At 32.9% G+C, this 17,769-nt stretch overlaps 1 protein-coding gene across 1 annotated transcript; it reads right to left on the minus strand.

The window, feature by feature from the left end:
- Nucleotides 1-679: 679 nt before the first annotated feature.
- LOC125843665 (protein ENHANCED DISEASE RESISTANCE 2-like) lies at nt 680-12,522 on the minus strand. Its single transcript, XM_049522834.1, has 21 exons — nt 12,089-12,522; nt 9,896-9,970; nt 9,715-9,768; nt 9,572-9,637; nt 9,444-9,502; nt 8,873-9,003; nt 8,450-8,496; nt 8,276-8,373; nt 5,455-5,550; nt 5,311-5,375; nt 5,158-5,229; nt 4,704-4,850; nt 4,290-4,588; nt 3,682-3,745; nt 3,415-3,590; nt 2,800-2,901; nt 2,666-2,716; nt 2,430-2,573; nt 1,453-1,548; nt 1,090-1,191; nt 680-952 (listed from the first exon to the last, which is right to left on the minus strand). Exons 1-21 carry the CDS (start codon nt 12,248-12,250, stop codon nt 860-862), a joined length of 2,199 nt encoding a protein of 732 aa, XP_049378791.1. The 5' UTR covers nt 12,251-12,522; the 3' UTR covers nt 680-859.
- Nucleotides 12,523-17,769: the final 5,247 nt, after the last annotated feature.

Below are 17,769 nucleotides of genomic sequence, written 5' to 3' on the forward strand. Positions count from 1 at the left end.
AACAACATACCCAGTGAAATCCCACTAGGTGGGGACAGCTAGCATTAAAGTGCATTGAAATTTCATGATATTCCTACCCCGTAATCCCATAGATGAGATCTGAAAAAGGTAGAATATAGTAAAACCTTACTCCTAAACCGTAATCCCATAATGAGATCTAGAAAAGATAGAATATACTAAACCTTACTCCTAAGTCCTACCCCGTAGAGGTAGAGAAGTTGTTCCCGACAAATACCTAGCTCAAAGGGCATAGAGGTATAGAAGTCTAATTGCATGATAAACTCAAAAACCAAGACCAAAAAGGGCCAACATCCACACATGAACAGTTCCCTTGAGTCAAAGCCATCATTTACCTCTTTCATAGGTATTGCTCTTGAACCTTTCCCCTTTGAGGTCACATGCATGAAATTCATTTCCCCAACACCCCCATTTGGTTCCTTTTAAAAGAGAAAACATTGCATTTGAAAAAGAAAAGCATGTTCCCACACAATAACTAGAAACAGCACCCTTTTGTTGACTATACCAAAAAGGAAGTTCGGTGGACTAAGCTCCCGCTATGCACAGGGTCCAGGGAAGGACCAGACCACAAGGGTCTACTGTGGCAGCAATTTTACCAGTTACGCCAAGGTATTGTTTTGTGGACTATACAATTAACACTAAATGCAGCACTCCGCTGGTGTGGCTTTCTATTGAATCAAATAATTGGACATCCACTAGTCACTTTACAAAAGTTTTTGCAGTTTAATGTTGGTGACATCATGTTTCCTGTGCAAATGAATAACCCTACCTTCCTGTAAGCATTTGGACTAACCTAAAATACACTTGAATGTTTAGAAAATCAGCTGAGATTATACAAAGATCAAGGTTTCACTTGTACGGCTTTAGAAACGTCCAGATGGTTAAGACGGCAGGTACCTAGAAGATATTCAGGGAGTTCTTCGGGCGTGTTGGCCTGTGGAGAAAGATAGTCACTGTGCTTTAGTAAAATTCATATCGACAAAATGATCATCACAAACTTGCAAATTGGTAGAACACAGATTGCGAGTTAAACTGTTTGTCTAGATGGAGAATAAGGATATGGAATTTTACCTGGACAAGAAAGGCCATCTCAATGACTAGATTGTTTAGGTAACCAACAACAAGGCTGACAACACCCCTTGCCACAGTAGATGAGCCAATATCGATACCAAGCTGAAATTACAACATCACTCTTCAGGTTCACATAGTGATTTATGTCAATATTCGATTCGGGTTCCACTTACACTTCTCAAGATTGTTAACAAGATATAGTATACTATTTTTTTCCAAAAGACAAACTAATCAACATTTACCACAGTGGTAATTTTCAGAAATCCTTATAAACTGTTGAATGTTTAACTGGAGTGAGCATCAGTTACTAAAATTAGAACGACACTATGCATCATTTAGTGCCAAAATACTCTTGTACTTTACCTCTATGTAGTTCTTTCCACGAAAATAATTAATTTCTAGCGCTTGCCCAATAAGACAAGCTTTCTTCCCAACACTCTGCTTGACTATCCATGATCCCTGAAAAGTAAATGCTTAATTAAATACCCACAGTACTTTAATTGATCAAATATTTCTAAGTATTCCAACAGCTGAGACAGAAATGGATGACACATGTTCAAAATACCAACAGAAATGCTAACAAAAGAACACCGTAAAACCAAAATGCGAATAACTACCATAACACGTTACAATCTTCTGCATGGAAAGCAAGACTCTAAAGATACATGGATTTCTGAATAACAACCTAAGCGTGCAGCATCCTTGTGTCTTCCTAGACAACCTATCTGCATTTCTCTAGGCTCCAAACAAATTTCTTTGGCCATGATATAAATTTACCCTTGAAATTGAAAGACTTACCGTTGTTAATATTCATTACTGTTGTTTCTAGGTATAGTTACATTTGTAGAAAACAAATTAATCAATTGGGGATCTAGTTGTAGATTTGCTCAATTTGAGCCCTTGAGAAACTGAAATTGTAGCTTTTTAGTGGAATAGAGGGGGTTTTAAATTTGCTTGCTTAAGGATTTTCCATTATAAATAAGAACCCATTTAAACGGGTTTCTGTTTATTTCAAAGTTGCCTATCATTTTCTTAGAACGAGGACTAAGTTGTGGGTAACATAATGTTGGTTGCCTTTCAACATCTTTCTGAAAACTCATCTGCTAAAAAACCCAAATAAGACATTTAGCTTTTGCTAAAACATGAGCACACTACCTACTATATGCTACATACGTGAGAAGGAACAGAAGAGAAGTACAATGATATGGACCAGTCACATGCTGCATGAATGTTGATGTGCCATAACCTTTTGCTAAATGGACTAAGCAACTCACAGAAATAAAATGTTAAATCCTTATATGGAAAGTAATTTTGTCCACTTCCAATTAGCAAAACCAAACCTTGGATATGTATGGTATGAGCTTGAACCTCGAGTTTCTATAAGCATCATCTCCTTTGACAAAACTCTCCAGCAAAGGTGAATCCTCTAAAGGGGTATCCATCATATAGTAGAGAGCGAGAGTGTATGTTGTTAAACCTGGGACCTGAATACAAGTGACAAACCATCAAAATGAAGAATTTGGGTAGCAGCTTAATAGGAAATCAAAGTATATGAAGTGAATAATAGATTGCATACCTGTATGTTCACAATGAAGAAGAATTCCGGACCACCCTTTGCTGCATATTTCTGCAGAGAAAAGATAGTAAGCAGGAGGCTCATAGGGATTAAAGAATATGATCACTGTATTTTCATTGAATAACAGAAGAAACCTGAACAATTCCTCCAGGTCGACCACCAAGATCATCTTCTCGTTTGTCAGACTTCAACCAATCCGCACCCACCATTTGCATTAAGGTACCTTTAGCCTTGATCTGCATAGGAGAGACAATGATTAAACGGCATGATATCACGAGAAAGTACCAAGATTCTGAAATACAGTAGCATACTTGTCAATTTTTTGACATTAATAAGACAATAACATCAGGAATCCCACATGCTCTCCAGCATAGCAGACATCTAGCCAAGAAGCATGCAGGAATTTTCAAGATCTCTACCTAGAGTTTGTTTGCCGTTAGGCCAATTTGCACATGTGTCAAAAACATGAAAATAAAGTAATGGTGTTTTCCTTTGATACAGATAGACTAACTTTTGGTTGTGACTTGTGGTATAGCATGTTCTGCATGATGTTACCATGTACTGATTAGAAGGTAACTCTCAGACCTTAATTATTAGTCAGCACGAAAACCAAACAGTAGATGTCAATAAAACAATGGGAACCATTCCAAAATTCCAAGATCTATCAATAATGAGACCCTCCAAAAATTGAATCCAAAGATGTTTATAATAAGGTAAGCATGAAAGCTGAATCAACAATGAGACTTCACCTTCTTACGATCATCTAGGTAGGTCTCTCCACGAATAAGAAAAGTAGAAGGATCTGTTTCAGTCCAACTGCAAGGCAAATTACAAGTTGAATCTTTTGGTAGAGTGGATCCGTAGTGGCAAAATGAAGCATCTTCCTTTGCCATCTCATGCAGATCTACATAGCCCTTCTTCTGAACTGCAGCATTAAGAGAAATGTTATGTCCTTAGAACTTTAACATGCAAATTTTAATCAAGTTTTGTAACATAGCAGCAAACATCAAACATGCCTGCAAGATCATGCAGCCTCTTCACGAAAACTGCAGCAGTTGACAATTTGGGATGACGTGCATCCTGTATAGTCAAAAACCAGCACACAAATGAGGTAATAGGAAGAAACATATCCATAATGTAAAGATTTGCAAAACAAGTCTAACTTTAAACTTCCAATGACCCTTAATGACATGATTCTATAGCCACATAAATGTCTATAGCCTGTTTCAAACCACAAGTCTGTGTTTCTTTCTTAAACTCCGTTTGGTCAAACAGTCACATAAAATCCGATGGAGGGAGTACGGTAGAAAATATAATTATTTTGGATGTTGAAAAAATGAAGATGAATTAACATTATTGGGAACTAAGATCTGGACCTTCCAAAGATATTTCGTATATCCTTAGTCAGTCTATATAGACTCTTATTGTTGGAACACAGAAACAAATAGGAAGCTTAAGTTAGGTAGAGAATCACTTGAATCAAAGTGTAGTCATTCAATACTAAAAGGCAATCGACAAACATGATTTCACAACGGAAGTCATGCCTCGTGCAGACTCTTGATTTTGTAGGATACTACCTGTTATAGGTCATTTCCCTAAACTTTATGGTTTAAACAGGTAATACCTGAGAGTATGTCTCTGGGCCAAAATCAGAAGACCAGCCATTTTCTGATTGGTCATAATCCAGTGGCTCAGAGACATCAAAGAACTCATCTGAGGCATCGTTTAAACCCAACAAGCTTGAAGGTGTTTTAACTGCTTCTTCCTCCAGATCTGCCACATTATTTCCATTTTCTAACCGGGTTTGCACTTCAAGCTTAATTTCCTCTTCAACCTGACACAATCTTTTGCTTTTGACCAGCTCGCCTGAGACATCAGAGGGCAAGTAATTTCCTATTTTTGCACTGAAAAGTTCCCGCAAAGCTGCAAATGTAGGGGAAAATAGTCTAATTGAGTCCAGTAAATTGTCATAAAATGCAAATTTGGGACGAATCAACTGATGAATTTGACAGAAACAGAAATCACATAGAAAGCACACCAGCGAGTCTCCCTAGCATGCGTATTGTTATAGATCTGGCTGCAGATGTTCGTACATATGATTTCCAGAATTTCCAGTCAATAGAAAGCATATGCTTGACTACTGACCCCTTCCCTTGATTCACAGGTGATATAACATATCCTCCACCTGCAAGGATTTAGGAAATGTCAATTTGTATGAGTCCCAACTGAAAGGTAAAGAATATCCAAAACATGCACAGCTGTTACAATATTCTTGGGAATAAAATGGTAGTAAAGCATATGGCTGGTTCAGTGTAACGACAAATCTATGCCAACTCCTCGACACGCATAATATACTAGAAAGTTTGACATCTAAGCACACAAGTAATATCTAATTTGCAGTTCATTCCTGATCCAAATAAACATCTGGTTCATAACAGTGATAACAAAAAACCATGTGCATATAATGACTTTATTTTGCAGGCGTACATTACTTTTAAGGCAGGCACGAACGTAGCCCTTTTGAGGTGCACACTTCTGGTGAAACACTGAATGGTATAGAATAACTGCAAGAAAGAAACAATTGGTTATGGTGGGTCAAGCTTCCTAAGAAGTAGCTATAGACCAATCCTCAAAAGAGTTGGTACCATAAGTCCCATCGTCCTCCCTTCTCCAATAACGCTGCAAAAGAAGATCTCTTCTTGTCATACCCCTGCAAAGTCTTATCTCAATTATAATTCTAGCACAGGAACAACAAACTTTTCCAGAGTTGAAATATGAACCATACATACCAAGGTAGCCAGTCCTGATTTAGAAGCTTATGAACTATATCAGTGTGACCATCAAGATGTTCAATCACACTGCCCTTGTAATAACAGAAATCCCATCTGCAAACGAAGTACAATATCTTTTACTCCCAATTTAAGAGGAATCAACAAGATGAGAAGTATATCACTACAGTTTAAAGAACTTGCAGATGATAAATTTTAAAAGGCTATTTCTAGTGAAGTTCTCTACACAAAGGCCATGTAAGCTGGCTATAAGATTTTCTTTTTGGGATAGTATATGTTGTGCAATCTACTTGACCTCTAAGCTTATATGATCTATATTAAGTAGTGAGCACAATGGAAAGCTTTATAATTTTAGGTGCCCATGCAGAAACTCATACAACGATTATTATATATCTCTGATCTTTAATATTTAAAGAATATGTCCAGTCTACTGGTTATACACGATAATACTACTTCAAGGTCTCATGGTTAACACCTTACTTTGCCTTTGAGGCCCTGATCTAACACAAGCCCATAATATAAGCATCAGCACGCGATTGAATCTATGAAAAAGCAAATACAATTAATTTAATGCCATGAGTTCTTTTGCACCCAAGGCTTTGTCCTAGTGGCCAATAAAGTAGGTTGAGCACATGAGGTCTTAGGTTCAAATCCAGCAAAGACAAAACACTAGGTGATTTCTTCCTGTTCTAGCCTTGGTAGACCTAGTGGGAGGTAGAAGTAGAAGGTATCCCGTGGAATTAGTCAAGGTGCGCGCATGTTGGCCCAGACATCTCAGTTATCAAAAATAAAGTTGAAGGTAAAAGAAAAGGAGGACTTTCGTGGTTTACCTAACTTATATGTGGCGGTTTAGTAATCAAGTTCATAATTCCGAAACTAATCCCTTTTCGTAATACTTCAATCTCTTAGCATAAAATGGAAAGGAAAGGAAATGTGTGTGAACGAGGTTTTTTTCATTTTATCACTCTTCCTTTTTTCATTTAAGTATTTTGAATTAAGGGATTTTCCATAAAATTAGGAGAAGATTAAATGCAAACTATAGACATAATGTGGGGAGTAACAAGGAAATATAAAACAACAACTACAAGAAAAAGAAAAATTCATATACCGAGTAGGCCAAAAATTAATTTGAAAAGAATAATTCATTTATTTGTTCTATGTGTAGAGTCGGCTAAGATGGATCTTTCAGGTAATTGAAATTATCTTATCTTTTACTATCTTCCTTTATTCAATTTCTTAAAAGTAAGATAGAGTCACGAAAAATAAATGGCTATAGAAAAAAAATATTATATACTAAAGTACATACAGATCTCTCGTGCATGATCTTTTACCTTTTATTTCTTACTAATCGTATAATTAGTTTTAATTGTTAACACTCCTATGAATTAGCTATTCAACCATGTGGATCATAATTGAGGTTACTTAATGGATTACAACAACATTGGCCGAAGTAGAGAGAAAATGTGAAAGGTTTGAAAAGAAAGCCATGGTTTTAAAGCTACTAAAGGAACATCCAAGATTAAAAAAAATGACATACAGCTTCTGCATTATTACCAAAATAATCTCTTGCATGAGACACAGGTGTCCATAAACTAGTCACTGAAAAGAACAGCTGCTCCCTTTCATAAATATCAAAAAGGGAAGGGAAGTATTTCCCTTTCCCGGAGAATAACGAGGTACACCAATAGATATTCTAAAGAAGTGTAGTTATATACATGATAGGATAGAGATGTTTCACTAGTATTGCTTATACAAGGAGAATGTTCACTTCAAGGCTTCAAAATTTGACTGTTCATGAACCAATTAATCTTTAAGTATTTCACGTTCATAAAGCAAGATATCCTAGTCAAACAAGCACAGCCCCTGCTCTACATCTTTCAACTGCACCCTTTTCAGCAGTCCTTACAACCCCACCCCCACCCAAAAAGAAGAGACTCCCAAAAAGGAAAAAAGAAGAAGAGCAGTATACAATTCCCAATTCACTTCTATTTTCAGAGAAGAAATTATCCCAGATAACCAGCTAGCAAACTGACAATGAAATATCATTGCTTAATTGATGTGATTAAATTCCATTTCAGGAATTGCCCAACTTCAATATCTTATTTTTTGTTTAACCTTGAACATGTTATCTGGGCTTTTATCCTTAGAAAGTTAAGAAGAACCACCAATTTTTTTTATTCTTCTCTCTTCATAACTATCTATTTCAATCTCCAATCCCAATTCAAAGAGTGCTGCTTTCTTCAACATGATTTAAGCAATGATTTCTCCAGACAATTTGAAGTGTGAATAACATCTACTGTGCTTGTGACTTCTATACCAGTTAAGGTGAAGCGGAAAACTTCTATTTCTTGATTCACTTTCTTGTTTACTTGGGTGTTAAATTTATATTAGTATCAATCCAAACAACAAATTTCAAATTTTGACAGTCAATATTTGCTTTCAGATGACTTGAATCATACCGAAGTTTGGTATTAATTCTAAAGCATTTTACATGAGCACACTTTTTACTTTACCCAAACATTATTGCGCAATTCTTAATTTGTATGATCACAAAACTCAGATTACAGTTCTAAAGTTGAATCCTGGATGAACAAACTATGTAAAACAATTAATTTTTCTGCTCAAATTGAATCCCGACTTAAGAACCATTCAAAGTGCAGAAAGACATGGTTACTGGATAAAAAAGTATCTATATTCTTAACCACATGTTTTCTGACATTGCTTTCGTCAAGTTTTAATTATATTTCTTTCAACAGATAAAAAAAACTAGTAGCAGTGAAGTCTTCATTATAGACAAACTGACATGGACTTCGTAACTTACTCTGATCTAGAAGGACCAAGTGACATGAGTGTCTGGAAAATGGCCTCAGAAGTTCCATCGACTATGCCAACAGCCATTATCGCGGGGTGATCATCCCACTGCAAAACATAGAACAAGTTCAGCAGCATTAGATGCATATACTTACTGTCATAGGAGCTGGAGAACATCACTTACCTTTCCAAGAGATTCCCTATCTTTAGCTTCCTTAAAGAGCCTAAGACCTGCATGCACAAGCGATTCAAGACAATTGGCAAAAAGAATTATGAAAGGAGAGGAGATGGACCACTTGACTATCAAAGAAACAACATAATAACAAATACAAACGAACCATTCAAGGATGCATATATAAAGCCAATCATGTTTTTATTTACCAAAAAATAATATTAAATTAAGGCTAATAAAGCATGACTTGAACATATAGTTAAAAGAAACTATAAACTGAGACCCTCAAGAAGAAAACTAAATTGTAGAATATACTTCATCAATCCACATTAAATAGTTCCAAAATTTCCTAGCAGATGTGAATAGGTCTATGAAGTAGGAATTACAAATGTGATTTCAGCCGTCTCAAAACACAACTACAAAATCAAAACCTACCATTCTCACAACCAAAGATTGTCCAAGGTGAGGGTGCAACAACATCAGACGTCATAACATCTGTAACTGAGGATGAACAGACAGTCCAATCAATTGAATTCAGACGATAAGACTTGTTGGAACAATTAAACCTGTGTGCAAAACAAAAACGGAAAAAAATTGTAATAATGACAATTAAGTCTTGTCATGGAGCTTAATTGGAAACATTTTTTAGAAAGGTAATACTTAATTGGAACCATTTTGCACAATGAGAAAAGAAACCGACACTGTCCCTTGAAGTAACTTATACTCCTATGTTCCATGATATGACACTCTTCCTTTTGTTGTTTGTTCCAAGAAAATTGACACCTTTCTATTTATAGAAACTATTTAGCTTTAAACATTCCAATGATTTATAGCCATAAATATGTCATGGCATGCTTAAGGTACTTTTTTTATGTGCCAAAAGTCTTTCTTTCTTTCTTGAGCTTCGTGTTCGGTCAAACACCGCCATATAAAATGAAAAGCAGTGAATTACTTATATGTTATATCCTGAGCAAAGAAATAGGGTAATGCACCAACTAATATGTACCTCAAAGGCTGTGAACCACTGCTTGAAAAATCAACTTCATTTCCTCTGTTCACGTCTGCCTAAATTTACTCATTATTGTGAGTTACCAACGAGGAACAATATAACAGCTCATATTGACCAGTATGTACCTTTAAAGCTGCTTCCTGAACTGCCTGGATCCACCTTGCAGCTTCCTCAGGACTGCTTGCTCCTAACTGTCGTTCATAGATTTCATTTATTCACTTGTTGCCCAGAAAAACAAAAACTAAATGGAGGGGGATGATTTCCGTACCTTCAGCTGATCATTATGATTCGAGGTGTTATAAAGTGTGAAAATGAAGAAGACCTGGAAAATTAAAGAAGCAAGTTTCAGCAGAAAGTCTCAGTAAAGAAACAAGTGCATTAAATCAGAACGATATAGTGAGAGCAAACATCGTCTCCGCCATGAAGTGAAACTGGGATTAAGATCATACTTTTCTTTGAATGCTCTCTCTGCCATTGTCCGTTACACGAATGCAGGAATCAACAACTGCACTTCTAATAGGATCCTAACAAAAGAGTCACACGACACATTGCAATGAGTCCGGATAATATGGCAAATGTGTAATTCCAAGAAGTGAAAGGCAGAAGAACTTCATAAACAGACATATCTCCCACTTAAGGACCTCAAAACCCTTTAATATCAAAATAAATGCACATGAATAAGAGCCTACCACTTACAATACAACTAATTACAGAAACACAACAAATTACTGAATATTAGTTTAATACTCAACCAATTCACACAAACTTCCAGATATCTCCCAATCAATAAGCAGTCAGGTGCTGATCAACATGTGAAGTGCAAAACACTCAGACTCCCATGGAGTACACTGATGACTAGTAAAGGGATACACTTACTGATCAAGATGTATGTGCACAGTTGAGTCCTAGGTATATTTTTTTCGGATAAGTAGTGAGGACGAGGTATCTTCAGCACATGGATTAAGCAATCCAGGATTATTCTCTAGAAAATCAACCATAGTAACCAGACATTTGGGCTCCAAACATGTGGGCTAAGTTGCTCGGACTCTTCACTTTCAGTGCCACATTTGTGTCGACACGACGTGGGTGTGGGTATGGACAACAGATTTTGGGTACTTTGACCAAATCGACGGAAAAACTAGGGACAGATACAATGATATGATTTCTGTAATCAAAACAAAAGCTAAGGTGAAATTGAAGAAAATGAAATATCTTGTATATAGAAAATTTCTATGTCAGTCTTTTTCCTTATTTCTCCTCCTGGGATTCTCCTTTTGATCAACATTTTCTCTTCGGAATACCATGTAAGTTTTCCACATAATGTTTCATAATTTAGACATTTACCTCTATTGTTAGCTATTTGAATTATTTCTAGTTGAATCTCCGCACCTGTATCCGTACCTAGATCCATACCCCCGAATCTTAAAAGTTAGATCATAAGGATCCGACCTCCTATCGGACACCCGCACCGGAGTCCGATCAACTTAGTATGTGAGTACCTTCAGCTCATAGGCCATGGGAATTTGTCATTCCTCACTAATCAAGTAAAGTGATCACTTAGGAAATAATATCCAACATGAGGATCTGCTGGCAATCAAGGAGGAAGTATTTGAAAGAGTGTGAACCAACAGTATGAATATCAGCATAGATCGACATAAATGCAAGAGTTTCTCTGAGATCCTCTTTCTTTACTGAAAAGGTAAAATTTTAGCATGCTTAATGTGTATCAAACTTAAGAAACCAAATTCTAAGTTATTCCCAAAGGCGAATTCAGGATTTCTAGTACATGGGTGCACTACTATAAAAAGGAGAAAAAATGTATTAAGTGAGAACTAATCCCTATTCCTCTTGGTAAATAACTCAATTTTCAACCAAGTGCACCATTAAGCCATTTTGGAGCATGGGTGCCAGCAATTAATATTATACCAATTTTAGAAACTTTGTCCATAAAATATCTATTTTGCGGAAAGACCATGGGTACACATGCCCCATAATCTCCCCTATAACTTCACCCCTGATTCCAAACAACAATCAAGGATGTGGAATGAGGATATAGAGGCCAAAATCTTAAGTTACAAGATTTCGTGTTGAGGCAATGAGAACTTAGCATCAGGATGTTTTGAGTTGGTTTGCAAACATTCTTTACTATACAAACCTCATCCAACTTCAAGCAAATCCTTTGAGAATCAAAACGAATAAAATATAAACTATATCTTTTGGGTTCAGAAAACAAGGGCAGCTCGTGCACAAAGCATCCCCTTTTGGCATAGTCCGTGGGGTGTGATGTAGACAGCCTATCCTAACACAAGCATTAGTGGCTGCTTCTACTGCTCAAACCCATGACTTAAAGATCACACAGAGACAACGGTAACCGTTGCTCCAAGGCTCCAACTAAACTGAAATATATCCTCCAATTTTAGAAACTGCAAATCCCGTTAGTATAAGCTTAAGAAACAACACAACCAACTTGGAATGGAAAATCAAATTACAAATATGGATCAGAACGTTGTTCTTCATCAAACAATTCCCAAATCACAAATTGCCAGCAAACACTTAACAAAATAGTTTAACCAATTTCACTAATCCAACACCACCATTTTACAAAATACTCAAATATATGAACACCCATATTATAATTATACCTCATTTTCAGGTACTGGTACAGATTTATAGCTCTTAAGATACTGATCCTGAAGAATAAAGTACCGCTTCCGTGAATACTGAAGTCCAAACCGATTTGAACGAATTAGATATAACCACCCTTCCATCCTACTATGATCATTCTGTGAAACACCCATTTTCATTCAAAAACACCGATGACCCACCTCTCCAATTCCCCTAAAAACCCAATTTCCTCTATCACTTTCCAGTTGTTACACAATAAATTCCTCTGAATTTAAACACACCCTTTACAGAAACAGAACCAAAAAAAGTGGAAAAAAAAAGAAAAAAACTCTGACCCCAAAGAAAACTCTTCAATGGGGTATCAGAGATGAACTGTTACTTCGTTTCTGTGAGTTAATAGAGATTTTTTTTTCTGGTTTTTTCAATTTTTGTCTGTGAAGAAGAAGAAAAAAAGGTGAAGAAAAAAATGGAAACTGTATTTTTTGTGTATACGTGAGACAAAAGTTGGCTGGCAAATGATGTAAACATGTTATTTGACTATTTTACCCTTTTGGTTTTTTTTTTCTTCCAAAAAAGGTGAGATTGGTAGTTAAAAGAATCTAAAAAGTTAAAAATTAAAGTAAGTACATATATTGGAAATCGTGTATGACAATAATCACAAATTTAAAATATATTTATTATTATTATAATGTGACGAGGAGATACACGGATGATTCAGTATAGAGGTGTAATAGGTTAACTATTAATGGATACAATTTTAGTTTATCGAGAACATGTTCTTAGATAAGAAGTTGTGAAGGATATGGATTAGGATAGAATATGATTGATTATGAGGAATGCATTGTCTGGTTGTTCGTCTAGATGAGTAGTCGTAGTGTTATTTTTGTAGTTTCCTATCCTTTGATTTTTGTTACCTTTTTTTTTGTATTGCAATTATCATATCTTGTCTTGTTGCTATCGGTTTATTTTGTTATTATCTATTATTTCTTATTCTCCTATTACTTTTTTTTTGGACTGCTTTGAACTGTTGTTTCTTGAGCAAAGAACCCTTTTCAGATTTCATTTTGTGAGATAATATTGAATATTATTATTCCACTAATTTTTTCTTTATTACTCACATGGTATTGAAATTTATTGATCCAATTAATTTATATTTCTTCTGTGTAAGAATCAAGAAGAATACCATAGTGTATATTATCAACAGACTATATAGTATTAATCTATGAGACACAAAACTTCGTCAATGATGGATTGAAGATTTAGAAACAAACTCTAAAGTCCAAAGTCTTCAGATCAAGCAAGACTAAAACATAATACATAAAATACAAGCTTGACATGTATTTTAACAAAATAACAAAGAATATAATTAAATGAGTAAAATTTCTTTTTTTAATTCAAAATTTTAAATTTAAACCCTGAATATGAATACGGTTGAAAACTCAAAGAAAGTGTGGTACCTTGAGTCATATATTGCTCTAGACGTGGGATTGAAATCATATATTGATTGTTCAAAGAAGAGATCCCAAAATAAAATAAAATAAAATAAAGCAATTATTAAGTTTAATATTCAAGGAATATATGTTGGATTAGTCAACTCAAGTCCAAATTATTTAGACTAACTCAAGAATATAAATATAATAATAAAATAATAACTGATATGCATTACTCAAGTCCAAATTGTTTATTCAAAAAATTGTTGCAAAACTAAAATAAAATATAGACCAAAAGGAGAATACTTTATTGATAAATATCTCTTTTTTGTATTTTTTTTTTTTTATCGATCTCAATTTAGATGATATCATTTAACTAGATACGAAATTTAAAAATAAAATAAAATTTGTAATTTAAATCAAATCTTAAATATTTGTATAACTATAAGTTATTCAATTTAAATTAAAGTTAGATTTTAAAATTAATTTATTTTTAAATATAAAACATCCAAATTAATTAATTAATTAATTAAAGCTAGTGGTGCAAAGGTGACCATGCAAAACTCACTGGGTCAAGTCTTTAATTAAAAAAAATAGTGGAAAAAGTCATAGATTATATATATTTTTTAAAATTACTAAAGTGCCACCATAAAGAGAAAAACACCAAAGGCTCCATTAGGATTCAAAGTTTTGGAGTTATTATTTGAAATAATTGTTTATTAAGTTGATCTCATTATATTTATATTAAATTTAAAATACAAAATTTCAAATTTCATAAATAATTTTAACGAGTTTCCGTAAAGAATCTAGTCACTTAAAATTTTTTAGCTTTATTTTCATACTTGAAGTCAAACTTTTAAATATCATTTCTCAATTTGAATCTTAATTTTTTCTTTTCAAATATCAATCAAATTTGAATTAAATCTGTACCATACTTGGTCGAGGATATTAGGTAAAACTAAAATAAAGTTATATATACTATAATTATTAATTATCCCACTTGCTCAAAGTTGGCAAATATAATTTTGAGTTTGCAATCATCATTACTAATAAGCAAAAATTTGTATTTGTAAAAATGGAGTACTAATTAGTTAGCAAAAAGAATAAAAACATAATTGTTATACTAGTGTCTAAAATATAATTGAGAGAAAATTCTGGTCCTAGTTGCTATTTGTCTACTTAAGTATTGAAGTATTTTTATAATAACGGATGGTAAAATTTAAAATTTAATATCTTTATCTACTTTTATATTATATTGAAATGAATAAATATCTTACGTAAAAACTTAAACTATAGAGAAAAAATAAATAAGTGATATTCATATGTTCTATCGAGACAAGTTCTTACTTCGAACGTCTAAATAAAATTTACCATCAAATATAAATGAATTGTCTACTCATTTTGTTGAACAAAGTAGGTGGGACCATCACGTAAATTCCAACTCTATAAAGCACTTTTTCTTTTGCAACTTTTCCTCTTTGAGTGATGCTTTTTCTTCGCTAATAATCATGTTATTGATTATTATTTTCTCCGTTTTAAAATAAATAATAATTTTAATTTGAACATATAATTATATTTTAAAGAAAAATATGAGAAAGATCGATTAAATGAGCTAATTTTTACGTGTTTTTTGTGAATGTTCTGGTGGTAATGATGATGGTGATGGTGATGGTGATGGTAATTGGAGAATGGTCTGAAATGATATTTTTTAGAGTAGTGAATTAATTGGTATGATGATGTTTGATTTAAATTAAGGAAAACGGATGGTAGTTGAGAAAATTCAAATTAAATTTATTGATTAATTTTATTTTTCTTAATTACCATCTAATCATTCATCTAAGTCAATCACTCTAAATATTACTTGAAGATAACACTACTTCATTCCGACAACAATCATAGAAAAAAAGAACTTACAGAAATCATCTTACTCAAGCATTGATTTTTGTCACACCTTCCTCTTTTATCACTCACAATTTTATTTATATCATATGATAAGAGCATCGGTCATCAACCATTATAACCATATTTTGCTACAATAGTGTGCGACTAGGTTCTTTTCACCATTAGAATATTTATATAGAGATCTATCACTATTTATGATCTAAGAAGGATCGGTTTTGAAACTATGTTGATGGAGTTTCAATAGAGATAAAAATTTGACTTGGTGATCTTCTCAATTACGATATACCAAATAGTAGATAAGAAATAATTTTAATATTATTAATACATTCTATTTAGTACTCCTTTGGTTAATTCTCACTTATCCACTATGGAGTATTATTTTGGGATATCCAACAATATTTGTCCAATTTTATAAAATCAATAAATAATTATCATTTTGTGTCTATTTATCCTTACAATTAAATACTTTTTTTTTCTCTATATTTGAATGACTTATAATTAATCAGAGTGATACAAAAAAAGGAGAAAATTATATGAAATAACAAACTATTAATTCAAATAAAATGATATAGCCATAATTTATTTTATTTGTAATTCACAACAAACATTCCATGTTTTTTGTCATCTGGCAAAACCCATTCAGTATACATATGTGTTGTATAGATGTAGTAATTTTGTTTATATACAATTATTATGTTTTAGTTTGTATACCGAAATATACAAATAGACCTATTCGATATACATATGTGTTGGATGTATGTAGTAATTTTGTTTATATACAATTATTATGTTTTAGTTTGTATACCGAAATATACAAATACAGATTTTTATGTATACGTATACCGAAATATACAAATTATTAGCCATAGCAAACATAAAGTTTGATGTGGAGCGCAATTATACAAACTATAGCTATAACATACAAATATGATTTTTATGTTTGCTAAGCCTAAAATTTACTCAAAAGAAAAATCACGCCTCTATTTATTTTTTAAAAATATATTAAATCAATTATAAATAAATAAAAATAAATAGAAAAAATATTATTCATATATACTCTATTAAACGACCCCTTATATACCCCTGTCCCAAAAAAAAAAAGTGAAAGTAATTGTAAGGTTTTTATCGATGTTGAAGTGCTAAATCATTAAAAAAAAACAAATATTATAGATACTTTATAATTCAAGTCGTAATCAACAAATGTGTATGCTTTGTCTACAATTTATACAACATATTTTTTTAATCTAAATAACTATATACATCAATTTAATTTTGTCAATTAGTTGTTCACCTAACGTATACAAGTCAATGAAAATGAAAGAAATTAAAAGAGCGTTATTTATGACTATTAGTTTGGGACTACTTTATGACAGGGAATAAAGTCTTATATATATTATTATTTTATATATATAAGTGTCAAATCAACGCGTTGAATTGATTTAAATTATGGGTGTACATCGGTTGATTTGGTTTGATTTTATATATTTATTAATTTGATTTATAAGTTTTAGTTTTTAAATACGCTAAATCAATAAGATAACTTTTATCAATTTTTGTCCTTAATGGTTCAATTTCGATTTAACCAATAAGAAAATGTTTATAAAACAAATATATAACTTTTCTAATAAATTTGACGTGACAAGACAATAATATAACTTTACAAATGCTCATAAAGGCAAAGGCATAAAACATAAACATGATCATTAACTTGGCGTCAGCTGACAACTATGACCTTTAATTTTGGGTGTGCACAAGTAGACACTTAAATTTGTGCACACTCAAAGTTGATGATCATATTTGTCCACTGAAGTCAAGTTAAGGGTCGTGTTTATGTGTTATTCCTAAAGACAAATCTGCCATCGAACTTTGAAAGAAGGGCTCATCTATTTTATCCGTTAAAAATTTAGTTCATCTATGCTATTTTCGTTTGAGAAAAGACTCATTTATGTCATTATTTGTAAACTAAAAGTCAATTCACTCAAATTTAAATAAATTGAACAAATTATATTTTTGTGAGCAAAAATTGGTCAGGAATCTACGTGCTGACAAATTTGTTGTATTCTTTATTAAACGTCAGCAGCCATTTAAATCTTTTTGAATTCATTTAAATGCTTTGGAAACTGAAAAGTTGACTCAACCTGTCAACCGTTTATTTTGTAAAGAATATTTGAAATAATATTATATAAAATATATTTTTAAAAGTAAAAAATAAATTACAAAATAAAAAAACTATTCTGTAAATTTAGGTAACGTAATTTGAATTAGTCATTTCTTGTTAGGTTGGAACTTGGAATTGGCAACAAACACGGAGATAATATCATTGATTCGAAGATTTTCGACTTTGACGTTGTCATTTAATTTGTTCA

This window comes from Solanum stenotomum, chromosome 11 (assembly GCF_019186545.1).
Source record: "Solanum stenotomum isolate F172 chromosome 11, ASM1918654v1, whole genome shotgun sequence".
In the NCBI taxonomy this organism is placed as follows: domain Eukaryota; kingdom Viridiplantae; phylum Streptophyta; class Magnoliopsida; order Solanales; family Solanaceae; genus Solanum; species Solanum stenotomum.

Excerpts from the sequence above, each read along its gene's own strand:
- LOC125843665 (XM_049522834.1), bottom strand. The coding sequence starts at position 12,250 with ATGAAAATGGGTGTTTCACAGAATGATCATAGTAGGATGGAAGGGTGG. Across the intron at positions 9,769-9,895 it reads GAGAGAGCATTCAAAGAAAA|GTCTTCTTCATTTTCACACT; the intron begins GTATGATCTTAA and ends TTAATTTTCCAG. Across the intron at positions 2,902-3,414 it reads ACCTAGATGATCGTAAGAAG|ATCAAGGCTAAAGGTACCTT; the intron begins GTGAAGTCTCAT and ends TCTCCTATGCAG.